This window comes from Lytechinus pictus, chromosome 19 (assembly GCF_037042905.1).
Source record: "Lytechinus pictus isolate F3 Inbred chromosome 19, Lp3.0, whole genome shotgun sequence".
Classification (NCBI taxonomy): Eukaryota; Metazoa; Echinodermata; class Echinoidea; order Temnopleuroida; family Toxopneustidae; genus Lytechinus; species Lytechinus pictus.
This window is the reverse complement of record NC_087263.1, coordinates 5,357,584-5,373,329: the sequence shown is the minus strand read 5'-3', so window position 1 is coordinate 5,373,329 and position 15,746 is coordinate 5,357,584. Positions and strand designations below refer to the sequence as shown.

Sequence of the window (15,746 nt, the reverse complement as noted above, 5' to 3'; positions counted from 1 at the left end):
ATACAGATTAAAAGTGACGATGTCAATTATCTGAAAATAAGGTAATTAGGGTCTGTGATGCTTCGTTCTAAAAGTACACTTAGTATCATGCACTTCTTCATGTGTTTTCCATGTTCCAGAGTATCAAAAACTCCTTGATGTTCTTATCCAAGTATCTATGTATCTAAGTTTTCATGTAGGCATGTGCCCGTAGCCGCGTATCCAAGTATCCATGTAACCAAAGGTATCTAAGATCCCCGTATCCACGTATCCGCGTATCCGCGTATCCACGTATCCAAGTATCCAAGTCTCCAATAGTATCCAAGTATCCACGTATCCACGGTATCCGCGTATCCACGTATCCACGTATCCAAGTATCCAAGTATCCAATAGTATCAAAGTATCCACGTATCCACGTATCCGCGTATCCACGTATCCACGTATCCAAGTATCCAAGTCTCCAATAGTATCCAAGTATCCACGTATCCACGGTATCCGCGTATCCACGTATCCACGTATCCAAGTATCCAAGTATCCAATAGTATCAAAGTATCCACGTATCCACGTATCCGCGTATCCACGTATCCACGTATCCAAGTATCCAAGTATCCAATAGTATCCAAGTATCCACGTATCCACGTATCCGCGTATCCACGTATCCAAGTATCCGCGTATCCAACAGTATCCAAGTATCCACGTATCCACGTATCCGCGTATCCACGTATCCACGTATCCACGTATCCAAGTATCCAAGTATCCAAGTCTCCAATAGTATCCAAGTATCCACGTATCCGCGTATCCGCGTATCCACGTATCCACGTATCCAAGTATCCGCGTATCCAATAGTATCCGCGTATCCACGTATCCACGTATCCGCGTATCCACGTATCCACGTATCCAAGTATCCAAGTATCCAAAAGTATCCAAGTATCCACGTATCCACGTATCCACGTATCCAAGTATCCAAGTATCCAATAGTATCCAAGTATCCACGTATCCGCGTATCCACGTATCCAAGTATCCAAGTATCCAAGTATCCAATAGTATCCAAGTATCCACGTATCCATGTATTCATATCCATACATGTTTTAATATAATAGTATCCAAGTATTCTGTATCCATATATAGATATCAACGTATATCATTCCTTAAACAACATCATCAACATAATTATATACCATTGCACGTGTCCTCGATCACGCGCCCCCTCTTTGATCCCTTCATATATATCATCCCTTTTTAAGTCCTCTGATTATTATATCACCTGCCATTACTTCACTCTCTCCTACTACATCCACCACATTGGACAAGTCGTGTACTCCCTCTACGGGGCCATCCCCCCTCCCCCATCTCCCCCCTCCCCCCATCCTTTATCCATCTCCCGATCCGATTCCTGCTTGTCGCCGGGGACTCTTAATTCACTCACGAACGTAGAGGGCGAGAAAACTGATATCGCACCACACCGGCAGCAGCAATTAGTAGGTAATTGCTCTTTTGTAATCGATTCATGACATTGGATTCTAAAGGTACTCCGAAATCTATTTTTTCAGAAGGATAATAATTTTTATCATAATCGATTAATTAAGTGGTGATTTTTTTATAGTTTGTCACGTCACTGGGTACATTGTAATCTTTCTTTCAGTCCCACTCGCCTTTTTTTGCGTTGTGTTTTTTTTTTACAAGACAAGACTGGCAGATATTGACAATCTCTCTCTTAGGTGATCCCTCCACTGTTTTGGAGATTCTCAGAGACGAATCAATTCCAGTCCGATAATTTAGGGATTCAACATCAGGTTGGAGCGGTGGTCATGAATTTTATGTAGAAAAAAGAGAGTGACAGTAGACAGCTGGCAGCCGTCTGTTTCGAGGAGTTTTTTGAATTTTTTATTTTTTTAATATCTCCTCGTACACAGACGGCCGACGGCTCGCTATCGTGCAGCCACCATTAGGCCTTTAGGGGACTTACTACAATGCAAAATCCCCCCGTCGGGGCTCTTCAATTTTTGTCTTTAATAATCAAACTTTTGAAAATTAACGCGTCCGAAATGCAAATTAATATTCCCTCTTTGCATTAATTGCCAAAAAACGGGGAAAAATCAAGTTAAAAGGAACAAAAACAGTGACTTACCTCGGCTGTCGCGCAACTACACCTCCCTGTTTTATCCGAACTTATATACATAAACATATGGCCATTGATCTTGAGTCCCCTGTACAGATCGCGCTAGAACTTCGGTCTCTGTATTTGGTGAGTGAAGCCAACGGAGTTCAGCTGAACAACCAACATAACAGAGACTGAAGCTTTTGGTCTAATACATGACTAAAGACGCTAGACGCCAGCTTGTGTTAGATTTAGACCACTCACACGTATTGCGAGGTTAGTAACTAATATACCACTCACGCATATTGCGAGGTTACTATGCTATACTAACTTTGTACACCGAACAGCGTTTGGCCCTGGATTTCTAAGTAGATCTAGTCGGCAAACATCGCTCGACATTGCATTTGCAGGAGAAATTTAAAAAAAATATATTTGCCAAACTCATTCTCGCTACTAGGGGGCGGGGCTCTTTCCGGTGAGTAGCCATACCAACGCTGAGCCATACATACAATCGTAATTTTAGTTTTGAATTTATAAATCAAAATCATACAAAAAAGAGCAAATTAGCTTACCTCGGCCTGGCCTGGAAAGTGACTTTGCATGTCTCTTCTAGTTCTACGGAAATAAAAGGAAGCCTGATGGTGGCGCTAATATTTGTAATAAGTTTCACAGACACAGCCTTGATTCAGCTCCTCGGTAATTTTATAACTGTGTCTTAATTCTTGGATTGCACAATTCTTATGATTACTTGATTAAATATGGGCACCAATAGGCTTCAAAATATGCTTGGTCATCGCAAGCCGGGCCACTGTTCGCTTCACTAGGCCAAAATTAAAATTCTCACGCCTCGCTGAGCCTGGCCTGAGCTAGTCTTTGAACACGTCTCTGGTAGTGTTACTAGTGTTACAGAGCTGCCAACCAGTACGTTTTTCAACCAAAATAAAACAGTATGTTTTTCTTATAAAAAATATGATTTTTTGGGGGGATTTTTTAAAACAAAATCGTAATTTATTGAGAAAAATCATCTCTATATATCTCTATTTCTTAAAACTTACACAAATATGGTTATTGGATCAATGTTAAATTTCTGGTAACTTTTTTTTTTCAATCGTTTTGTTAAAACCTGGTTGAGATATACACATTTGTCAATGTTTTTTTTTTTCATCTGCAAGAGCAGTGCGCATTTAAGCTTGCATGCAGCTTGATGCTGCGATGAGCGCGCGCCACAAATTTTATTATGAAATACAGTTTTTTGGGGAAAATACAGATTTTTTATCACAGAATACAATTTTTAATTCCCAGAGGTTGGCAGGTCTGGTGTTAGACATGACTTAGACAAGTAAGTCAAAGTCGAGATTGAGTATGGGCAGGAACTGGGCACTCTGTCTCACTAAAAGTAGATATAAAGTTAGATCTACTAGAGTTGTTTGTGTGATTTTGCTCTGGCCTCTGGCACTGGTTTTTTTGCGTATGTCAAAATAACATAAAGGCAAAGCACAACTTTGGTCTTGAGCAGTAAGCATCTTGGCAGATTGGCCCTCAGCGACCTGAGCTGAAACAGTTGTTTTCTTTAACTATTTCATTGGGCATTGGGAAAGTGCACAAGCGCCAAGAGTAAACCATTATGCATTATTTTAATAAATAGCTTAATAAGCAGGAAATTGAAATTGTTCTTTCTTTCCTTTCATTTCAGTTATCTTGCAGCAATCATGCTTTCCAATATGGACTTCATCAATAAGGAATTGGAGGACGTTAGAAAACGATGTGTGAATGAAGTTCCCGGGTCCGAGATTGTGGCTTGCCATCCTGCTGCCGTCAGGATAAGGATTGTGTACGTTCCTGAATGAAAGCTGTTAAATGAGAATGAAATTCTTGGAGCAAGTTAGCTTTTGGGAAAGCAGAAAAATCAAAGAATAAGATCAACAAAAGTTTGAGTAAAATAGGACTAGCAATAGAAGAGTTATGAGCATTTGAATGTCGAGATCACTAATGCTGTGGAGATCCTCTCATTGGCAATGCGACCAAGATCTCTGATGTCACAGATGAACAACTCTCCCCTTTTGGACACTGGAAATATACCCCAAAACATCTCTTTTTGCTCATTCTAATCATATGACAAACGATTCATCAATGATATAATGTTGTGAAACCTCTGTACTTGTCCTCTCATAAAGAGAACACCTCACCTTTGTGATAGACTCTATAAAAGTGAGAATATAAGTGAAATAAGTACTAAAGTAATGAGGGAGTTGTACGTGTGTGACATCACAGATCTTGGTCGCATTGCCAATGGGAGGATCTACATGGCATTAGTGATCTCAATATTCAAATGCTCATAACTTTCTTATTATTCATTCAATCTTCCTCAAACTTTCAACAATATGTTTCTTTGATTTTTCTCTTTGATGTGGATTCAGCTGGTTTCAAGGGTTTCATTCTCCTTTAAACTTGAACCAATCATTATACATTTCAAATTGGCAATGCAACAAAATCACTGTCTCCTTTTATCATTAATTTTGACACAAGTGATAGCCATTATCTGTTACTTTCAATTTAACCACTTTGAAAATGCATATTATCATTGTTTTCTACACATGTTCATATTTTTATTGTTTCCATTGTAAAAAGAAAATTCAGGAATTTGCCCGTTTTAGGAGCAAAGGAAGATTATACATCCTGTGAGTCTTGATTAATCTTGATGAATAATCTGATTTATGTCAAATCCACTCTCCGATTGAATTGAATTAAAGTAGAAAAATCAAACAAGCATATCACTTCAAATTTCATCAAATCAAATGTAAAAACAAGAATGTTATACATTACATACTAATTTAACAGATTTATGCACAGAATATGTAATGTGCAAATGATGCCACCACACACTATCTTGTTAATGTCATTATATGAAATGTACACCTTTTGGGGGTATTTTTTTACGTGAAGAAGGAAAGTGAAAACAGTTACTTTATACAGATGCTTGAACAATATGAGTAACCCATTATTTTTTTTTTCTTGGATATAGGAGAACAAAATACAAGAAGTTGGAAGTTTGCATGCAGTTTCAAGGGAAGTATCCTGATGAACCAATAATAATTGAGATAAAGAGTAAGACAATTCCAGACAAACTTAGGGAAGGCTTGACTAAGATCTGTGATGAACAAGCCAAGACGCTCCTTGGAAAACCTCAGGTAAGAACTGAAGGACATTGGGTGTTTTCAAGTTCAGTGTTGGTGTTGGTGTTTGAAACACAATTCAGATTGCCTTCGTTAGCACCAAGATAAAGAGTAAGACACCCCCAGACAAAGTGAGAGAGGGCTTGACTAAGATCTGTGATGAACAAGCCAAGAAACTCCTTGGAAAACCTCAGGTAAGAACTGAAGGACATTGGGTGTTTTCAAGTTCAGTGTTGGTGTTTGAAGCACAATTCAGTTTGCCTTCGTTAGCACCAAGATAAAGAGTAAGACACTCCCAGACAAAGTGAGAGAGGGCTTGACTAAGATCTGTGATGAACAAGCCAAGAAACTCCTTGGAAAACCTCAGGTAAGAACTGAAGGACATTGGGTGTTTTCAAGTTCAGTGTTGGTGTTTGAAGCACAATTCAGTTTGCCTTCGTTAGCACCAAGATAAAGAGTAAGACACTCCCAGACAAAGTGAGAGAGGGCTTGAATAAGATCTGTGATGAACAAGCCAAGACTCCTTGGAAAACCTCAGGTAAGAACTGAATGACATTGGGTGTTTTCAAGTTCAGTGTTGGTGTTGGTGTTTGAAACACAATTCAAATTGCCTTTGTTAGCACCAAGATAAAGAGTAAGACACTCCCAGACAAAGTGAGAGAGGGCTTGACTAAGATCTGTGATGAACAAGCCAAGAAACTCCTTGGAAAACCTCAGGTAAGAACTGAAGGACATTGGGTGTTTTCAAGTTCAGTGTTGGTGTTTGAAGCACAATTCAGTTTGCCTTCGTTAGCACCAAGATAAAGAGTAAGACACTCCCAGACAAAGTGAGAGACAAAGTGAGAGAGGGCTTGACTAAGATCTGTGATGAACAAGCCAAGAAACTCCTTGGAAAACCTCAGGTAAGAACTGAAGGACATTGGGTGTTTTCAAGTTCAGTGTTGGTGTTTGAAGCACAATTCAGTTTGCCTTCATTAGCACCAAGGTAAAGAGTAAGACACTCCCAGACAAACTGAGAGAGGGCTTGACTAAGATCTGTGATGAACAAGCCAAGAAATTCCTTGGAAAACCTTGGTTAAGAACTGAAAGACATCTAGGGTGATTTCAAGTTTAGTGCTGGTGTTGGTGTTGAATATGGTGTTTTAAAGTTTGGAGTTGGTGCTTGGTGTCGGAAGTACAATTCAGATTGCCTCTCCCAGTTCCAAAACCTGTTCTGTAGGCCTATGTTTATAATCATGATGCAAATCACATTATTGATAACTGCAAGCTCAACACCTACATCTTGTGAAATTTGTCCCAGCACCATTTTTTCCTGCAAAATTAAGAGGCTACCGGTATACCAATGCAAAGAATGTTTATACTTAACGGTATTTATATCACAAGTGACACCACACATCACAGGTCTTTAAAATTTATCTAAGGGCATCTAAGGCTATGGCATTGGATGCCCTGCTGACTGGCCTCAGTGCCCTTTTCATTGGTCTTGGATATTTTTTCTGCCCTTCATAAACATTGTTGATTCATGTGGCCTTGCCCTAAAAATATCAATATTAAGGCCTGCATCAATATAAGGATTTCAGGCACTTGTAGTGCAACTTCATATCAAACGTGGTTTTAAGTGACTTTCTTGAAGTGTGTATCACTCTTGAAAACATGATTATGTAAACTGTAACTGTTTAAATAAAGTCTCATACTTTCCCTCTCTAAATATTCAGATCCTTCACGTTGTGAAGTTTGTTCAACAGTTTCTGGCTGACAACCCATTCAGTGTATGCAGCGAAGAAGTGTCGTTTATCAAACGAGAACTGATCACGGAGAAAGACGAGATAAAGATGAAGCAGAAGTCGGGAGTCATCGTTATCACGATACGAGAAGCAGAATACTTCATGAAGTTCAGATTAAAGGTTCCTGATCTATATCCAGAACAACAGATTGTGTGAGTAAAAAAAAAAAGTACCGGTAATGGTGGCAGAGTACTTTGCTTCCCGCCCCATGTATTAAAGGGAACTCTATAGTATATTGGGTGACACAATATTTGTTCCAGCAACAATTGCTCCTGGCTTTATTTCGTATAAGATATACATGTAGGGTTAGGGTTGGGGTTGCAAAAGGGTTTTGTTAGGTTTCGGGTTAGGTTTAGGAGAGGGTATCGTATATCCAGGGTTGAAGTCGATCATTCTGATAGTGTGTGGAATTTACAGTGGAGCGATTGTCGCTGGAGCTAATGTCGTGGAACCGTATATTGCAATGCTAAATGTTATACTGCAGTTAATATCGCATTTAAATACATATTTCATTAAATACAGAAGTTGATAAATCTGGCAAGTCTCATGGTAGAACATAGTTCATATATTTTAATGGCTTCTATTGTTATCAAATGAAACATTGTGTGATTAAGATGCAAAATAAAAAGTGTGACAGCATATAAGCTCCCATGTGCATATTAATTGTGTTGTGCATATTACTGTTTTGAGAACCCAAACTAAACTGTAAAGTGTTAAAAATTCTATGTCCAATTTTGATGATTTTTTTCCCTTCAGGCTAGAGAATGTAGAAAACAATTTTCCTGAATTATTTCACAAGATGTTCTTAGCTCAGACGGAGGAGATGGCAAGACGATGCGTTCAACCTCCACTAAAAAGGAAAACTAAGTAAGACTTTGGGCCCCTATTCTCAACTCTGGTTTAAAGTTGTGGTTTAACTATGGACAGCCAATTGTGACACAAATAGAGATTAGTATAAATTCTATTTATCAACTCGTCTGTTCCTCGGATCATTCATAACTGTCTGGGAATAATAACTCTATTTTTCTTCGCCACTATGTCATGTTGAGAGAGTATAGTGAATAATATAAAAACATACAATTTAAACAAAAGTTTTATTTTGGCTTCCCATAATTTTAGCACAGTTAGACTAAAGCTTAACTTAAACCAGATTTCACAATACAGGCCATGGTGTCAATTTGGGGACAAAGATACCACAAGGTGTCATTTTGCCAAATTAGAACAGGGTTCCCAGCCCATCAGGGAAATCATGAAAAATTATTTTACTTTTTTCCAGTCAAAGAAAAATCAGGGAATTTGATTAAAAATACCTCAAATCAGGGGAAAATGCCTAAAATGAGGGGGGAAAAAAAAATCAGAATTACGATCAGCCCCAAAGTCAAAAGCATGACCTAGTCAGTCAGACTCTGTTATATTTTGTTGCATATCAAAACAACATCCATTGAATGACTTGTTATGGTGGTACTAATTAGTTTTACATTATTTTTTTTATACTAAAAATACATGTAATTCACTGCAACGACTTAGAAAACATGCGAAACTGGGAATGGGTTTAAATAATCATCAGGGAATTTTTTAACTTCATCAGGGAAATATCAGGGAATTTTGTTTTCTTGAAAAGCTGGGAACCCTGTAGAAAGGCTTTGTATTTTTATGTTGATAGTGTGAAGAGGAGGGGATGGCCAAAGAAGACATAGAAGAAGCAATTGGAGGCAGAGAGTATGTAGGAGGGTTGGATTTAGGATGTACTGAATTGTGCAATGTGGAGGAGGGGGTAAGGACGGTTGCTGCGATTGTGAGGTAGATCCGGCCACCCCTAGTCATTAGCGACAGGATTTAAAACTGTGAACTCTTTCTGATAAATCATGTCAATTCATAAATCTTGACTTTTGAAGCCAAAATTTGTATTTTGGCTGATTGCAGAGAATCCTGTCTTCTGACTTGTACATTTGAACTAGACTTCTATTTTTTTTTTTTAGACCCCATTTTGAGCGCTTAGAAACTTCTGATAAAGAAAGTGTGAAGCGCAATATAAGCAAGTTATGATTATTTGTGTTTCCCTATTTTCTTTTATTTATTGTGCTTTGTATCTTGCGAAGAGGCAATGTTTAAATGAAATGTATTATTATATGAAACCTGCAGAAATCATTTATAGATTTATTGCTGTGTATTATGTGTGTTTTTTTTCAGGGATCCTCCGTTTGAGCCGTCACCTTCCCTGAAGAAAGTAGCGGTCTATCTGATTGATTGTTTACGGACGTACCCAGGATCCATATGCCCGATATGTAGAGAAAGAGCATTCACCCCCAATCCTGAGGTAATTTATTCTGAGTAAAGTTAAAGGGGAAGTTCACACTGGCAAAAAGTGTATTGTTAAAATAGGAGGAAAAAAATTATAACAAATATTGCCAAAGGTTTGAGAAAAATCCATCAAAGAATAAAAAAGTTATTAAAATTTTAATTATTTAATTTTGTGACGTCATATGCGAGCAGCTTTCCTACATATTGCATGGTAAAAAATAAAAGAAATTTCATTTTCTAAAAAAATTGAAAATAGTTTTTACTCTACCTTCAGTATATCAATAGTCAAATCATTTCACTCCCTTTCCTAAAAAGAAACACAAGTCATCACAAACCGTAAAACAAATTGAAATTTATGCATCTTATATTACATAACATATGGGGCAGCTGCTCGTTTATAACGTCACAAATCCCAAATTTTTTAAATTCTAATATATTTTTTAATCTTTAATGGATTTTCCTCAAACTTTCACCAATATTTTTGGTATTTTTCTGCTATTTTTACAACAAACTTTTCATCAGGGTGAACTTCCCCTTTAAAGGGCATATGAACCAGCACCCATGTTTATATAGCACCATCTCAAGTCCTCAGATACTCACATCTGGCCAGGTTCGTTACCCATAATGCAACATTCTGACCAGTATAGGCTTGTTATATAGATCCACTTGAATGACAACACACCAATATACTACTCAATACTTCTTATACTGCAATAATCATGTTGCAAAGTAGATAGACATGTACCTTTTCTCTCAAAACATTTTAGTTTCTGTATATACATCACCGGCTCTCAGTGCATTCAAGGAAGTGGAGGAGCCGTGGTGTAGTGGTTCTGACTCTCGCCTTGTAAACAGAGGGTCGTGTGTTCGAATCCCATCGCGGTCTGGCGTCCTTTGCCACTCTCGACCCACGTGCTAAATGGGTACCCGGTAGGATGTGAAAGTCATTGTAGCTTGTCCAGTACTGTGTGCGCCTCACCGGCGACTGACTGGAATACTCCCCAGGGAGTGGAGGATGTGCACACATTGTGTGCGGGAATGACTGATTGAATCCGATGACCGGGGTAATGATATATCTGTAAAGCTCTTAGTCACGTCGTTCCGATGTATTAAGCGCTATATAAAAAAACGGATTATTATTATTAAGGAATTAATCCTGCCGGGTCTGACAATTGTTTTGAATATTTAGATGATTATTTGCAGACCTATGGTCTGACTGCAGTGACCCGGTGGAGACAAAGCATTGGAATATTTTAGTTGGCAACTCTGTTCACATATACAAACACTGACCTTGAACACTTTCCTTTCTTTTCCCAGCATGCCGTCAAAGATGAGACGCATGGGCGGTTTGTAGTGTGGGTGTATTGCGGTCATATATTCCATAAAGGATGTCTCGATGAATTCTTCAAAACGCCTCCATTTACGGGTGAGTCTAACCCTGAAGAACTGGAAAGATTTATTCTCATACTATCAGGCTATTTCTGCTGAAATCCCAGGCACGGGTCACCCAATGGTGAACAGAGCCTGGAGCAATTGTCGGAGGAGCAAGTGTTGTATTACCCTCCCAATTGCCTGAAATAGAAAATCTGAGAAATTAAATGATATCCTGTCATTTTATTTACAATTCTAAATATTTCAATTGGTATTACTTATTTCACAAACATTTTTGGACTGATGATGTTTCCTCATTGACTTTTGTACAAGGGTTGCAATTGGGTTCATATTTCGCATTTCATTTCCTGTAAAAATTGATAAATCAGTGAAAAGTATAAGAATTTCATATCAAATGAAAAGATGTTATCTCATCTCTCAAAAATAAGAAATATGTCATGACGTTTGAAGCATTGCATGTTACCTTATAATGATCACAGAAAAGTCTGAAAATATGCTTTATCACATTTTATGATTCATAATCATGCATTACTGATGATAATTTCTCAAAAGTAGAGATAAGTCTGCAAAAGTCTTCATAAGTCTGCAAAGAATCATCTAAAAATTCAAAACAATTTTCAGACCAAATAATTCAAAACATGCCTTATTAACCTCACGTTCACATGAAATCTAACACATTTCTTGGGTTCCAATAAATTCCACTTATGTAGTGTTACCTATAATATGAGATAGTTTCTTATTTTATGCATGACAATCTCTTATTGTTTCGAACAGGAGGCAAGAAGTGCCCATCTTGCGGGAAAAGAATCTATCACGACAAATGGAACATCACCCCAAAGGTAGCGGAGGAGAGATGGGCTCACCAGGAAGCCAGACAGAGAGAACTCGATGAAGTGGTAGACTTCCTTCAATGACGGTACCTCATCGGCATCCAATGATATAATGTATTTGTAATCTATATACACTGACATCAATGTGATGCTATGTTGTCATTGACGGCATCTGAACTACATCCAACGGTAAAATGTATCTGTGATTTATGTACACTGACATCAAGGCTTTAGACAAGACCTTGTGTCTGATGTGACTCGTGTATCAGAGACAACGCGACTAGAAAGATAAGACTAGTCGCTCAGACCTGAGTGAGTCGCTCGATTTAGCATTCACCCGGGTCTCGCTAACTCTCTTCGTCGACTGCTGATCTCATCTCAGCAAATATTTGACGAGGAATATATCCAAGTCACAAGACCTTGTCAAAAGGCTATGTGATGCCATGCTATCAATGACGGCATCTGAGCTACATCAAAGGATAAAATGTATCTGTAATCTAAATTTCCATGTTATCTACATCCAACAACAAAAAGAACGAGAGACAAACGTACAATCACCTGCAAAGATGTTCCCTGATATTTCTTTGAAAGAATCATTCAACGTGATACAAAGATATTTCCTGTAATTGCTGATTTCTGAAGATTTAAATCTGATTTGACCGAGGAAGTGTAGAGAGGTGTTTTAACAGCCTAGAGCGCCCTCTTTCTTTTATAAGAGATGCTGTCAATGATGGTACCTCAACTACATCCAACGATAAAAGGAAGCAAAAGTGTCAAATTCCTGCCAAATTTTAGAATGTATCTTTAATCTCCGTACAGTGAGATCAATTCAATATCCTGTCTGTACATGCTTTTCAGTGATAGCATTTCAACTTAAACTACATCCAATGATAAAAGGAAACAAGAGTAAAAAATGTTAAATTTCCTGCAAAAGTGTTAAATGTATCTTTGATCGATACACTGACATCAATGTAACTCTGTGATATCTTGCTTATAAATCTTAACTACATTCAAAGATAAAAGGAAGCAAGGGACAAATTTTAAATTTCTTCCAAAGGGTGCACTTTTATCTCTAATCTACATACTCAGACATCAATGTAAAACCATGGTGTCTCGCCTACAGATGATGTCAAATTGTCAACAGTGACATTTCAATGTTAACCACATCCAATGACAAAAGGAAGCAACAGACAAATTTTATATTTCCTGTGAAAAAATGTATTTTTAGTCTACATACACTGACATCAAGGCCATATTGTGATGTCACCGGAAACATCTCAGCAACATTTAACAACATCCAATGACAAAAGGAAGCAAGGTAAAACTTAAAATTTCCTGAAAAAAGTGTATAATGTATTTATAGTCTACATACACTGACATCAAGGTCATATTGTGATGTTACTGAAGACATCTCAACAACATCCAATAATAAAAGGACGTCTTTAATGAGGGCATTTTTATATATGCTACATCCAACTATAAAAGGAAGTAAAAGACAAAAATGAAATTTTCTGCAAAGTCTAATGTATCTTTAATCTACTTTCACTGACTTCAATATATTAACATGATGTTTTATAGATGTTGTTAATGATGGCATCCCAACTACAGTATCCAAAGGTAAATAGAAATGGGAGACAAATATGAAATTTATTGTCAAATTTTCCTTCCTGAAACTCTGCCGTTTCTCGACTAGTATGTATTGATAATAATATTCTCTGATCTTGCGATAATGTTCCATCAATATCTAATATATCCTGAATATACACTATGTTGTTTATTTCTGCCTTGAAATAACCCCAGTTTGAACAAAATATTAGCAATGGGAACAATTACTTCCATATCAGAACTTACATAAAGTTATGTATTTGCACTTGCTTCTCTCGACATGCATTCATATTCCAGTTGATTGCTGGCACAACATCAAATCTGATCTGGTCCCTCATCATTGTAACTTCATCATTCATATCAAACTTGCAAAGTCAATGTCTAATACCATGGAAATAATCAATTCGTCTAGATCATTGGGTTGACTTATAATTCCTTTATCCCTTTCTCTTGCTGTTGACAGTGTGCTCCATGATTGAGTAAGCCCACTCACTTTCCAAGTTGCACATCCCCTCCTAGGCTTGTTCTAATGGAACAGGTGGTTCCTTTTTTTTTAAGTGTACCGTGTGCTTTAGCAATAACTATTTTGGTAATGATGTAAATACCTCTTGCCTGACATCATAGTGGGTGGCAAATGTGCAGGTCATGCTTCTCAACATTCTGACGAGGGACATGAATCGGTTTCAGAGCCTTGTCTAACAAAAAGTGCTCTCCGTCAGTTCCATGTACCTGCGTTTTTTTTTAGAGGATGGCAGTAAGCTCATGTTGCTATTCTTCTTGATGTTGAGTTATTCTTTTTCGTAGACTTTGGATGGTTTTAATTTTTCTACTCTGCACATATGTTGTCATAGTGGGTAGCAAATGTGCAGTGAACACTTGTCAACGTTCCAACTGACGAGGGCCTTGAAGCAGTTTCAGAGCCTCGTCTAGCAAAACGTGCTCTTTGTCAGTCCCATGTACCTGTGTTATTTTTTTAGAGAGTGGCAGTAAGCTCATGTTGCTCTTCTTCTTGATGTGCAGTGAACACTTGTCAACGTTCCAACTGACGAGGGCCTTGAAGCAGTTTCAGAGCCTCGTCTAGCAAAACGTGCTCTTTGTCAGTCCCATGTACCTGTGTTATTTTTTAGAGGGTGGCAAAAAGCTGATGTTGCTCTTCTTCTTGATGTTGAGTTATTCTATTTCGTAGACTTTGGATGGTTGGAATTTTTCTACACTCTGTGCATATGTTGTCGTCATTGTGTGTGACAAATGTGAGGTGAACACTTCTCAACGTTCCATTTGATGATGGCCCTGATGCCAATGTAGGAAATGAGGGTGACGGGAGATTTCGCCTCATGGCAGCTCAAATTGCCCGTAAAATTCCCCCAAATGCATGCTTTGGGGTGACTATTCGCCCCAAGATCTGTCACAAACAATATTAAAGATTATTTAGAAAATTTAACCATCGTAGAATATTGTTTTTTTGCATTTACTGCATAATTGCTTGTTGCCCAAGTAGCTCTTAAAATGAAAGAACTAACCCCCGCAATTCTGCAATTGCCCCAGTGTGGAAAAACAAGATAGCCCCTAAAAATAAAATTATTTTCAACCCTGATTGATGCAATTTTTGGTATCTGTCTGTTTGGTTCTACACACCATAATGGCAAATTATTTGTATCAACTGCTGGGTGTCAGAGTACATGTATCCAATATCATATGCATTGCCGTATGTGACCGTTCTGTTGAAATATCCCTGGCAAATATGATGATTGGTATCCCCAACGGGAACTTCTGGGGCCCGTCTTACAAAGAGTTGCAATTAATCCGATCAATCGTAACTATAGAAGGCCAGCAAAGTCAACATATAAAATGCATGCTTGTTCAAAAAATTTCTAGATATCAATGCATATCGATAAATTATTTGATTTCTTGATTTGGTGTGTTCTCCTTTGTTTACAAAGGACATTTTGCAAATTTCCTGTGGAAAAAAAATTAAGACACTAATTGATTTCCATAGAGTTACGATTGATTGGATCAGTCGTTACTCTTTGTAAGACGGGGCCCAGATTCTGTCTGATCTCATTTCCTTTTAGAAATTGAAGAGAGAAGAGACACTGCTTTTGACGAGACATGATTCCTGTGCCCACCTGAAGAAATGGGTGTGTCCACATTGGTCATTACATCACCTCTCTCTGGTAGAAGAATGATCCTTGTCATGCAGTGTTGACAGACTATGTGTGGAACACCTTGAACTGTATCAAGCGCAAATATGCCTCGTTACTTATTTTCAATCGAGTCAAATTGAGTTGCAGCTCTTATCACTTGAGCTAGGCCAACTTCATTCCAGGAATTGTACTTTCATTTTATTTCATTTCATATTCCACATTAAAAACCATCAGAATTACAAAATTAGAAAATAGATAAACTCCAACGCCGATATTGCGTCGTTGTCCTGATCGGCGTCGTCATCGAATGGATTGTTCAATTGAGTAAAATCATTTGGACAAATGTCCCTTATGAACTGAGTGATCTGGGAGGGGGTCTTTGGTGGAGGCCCACCCCCAGTTTTTCTTGTCTCCTGGTGTATGTGCCATACTCTTTTTTT

The 15,746-nt window shown here is 38.0% G+C and overlaps 1 protein-coding gene across 2 annotated transcripts; it reads left to right on the top strand.

Moving 5' to 3' along the window:
- Positions 1–1,394: 1,394 nt before the first annotated feature.
- On the top strand, positions 1,395–15,538 carry LOC129282996 (uncharacterized). 2 transcript variants are annotated; one of them, XM_064113767.1, is made up of 8 exons: positions 1,395–1,461; positions 3,771–3,908; positions 5,100–5,265; positions 6,966–7,186; positions 7,791–7,901; positions 9,225–9,351; positions 10,653–10,761; positions 11,502–15,528. In XM_064113767.1, exons 2-8 carry the CDS (start codon positions 3,787–3,789, stop codon positions 11,639–11,641), a joined length of 996 nt encoding a protein of 331 aa, XP_063969837.1. In that variant the 5' UTR covers positions 1,395–1,461; positions 3,771–3,786; the 3' UTR covers positions 11,642–15,528. The 2 variants fall into 2 exon arrangements, with proteins under 2 accessions (XP_063969837.1, XP_063969838.1); XM_064113768.1 differs by having other exon boundaries at positions 1,400–1,505; positions 11,502–15,538.
- The last annotated feature ends 208 nt before the right edge of the window (positions 15,539–15,746 follow it).

Coding starts and splice junctions, on each gene's coding strand:
- LOC129282996 (XM_064113768.1), top strand. CDS start 3,787: ATGCTTTCCAATATGGACTTCATCAATAAGGAATTGGAGGACGTTAGA. Junction 7,187..7,790: donor TATCCAGAACAACAGATTGT/GTGAGTAAAAAA, acceptor TTTTCCCTTCAG/GCTAGAGAATGTAGAAAACA. Junction 9,352..10,652: donor CATTCACCCCCAATCCTGAG/GTAATTTATTCT, acceptor TTCTTTTCCCAG/CATGCCGTCAAAGATGAGAC.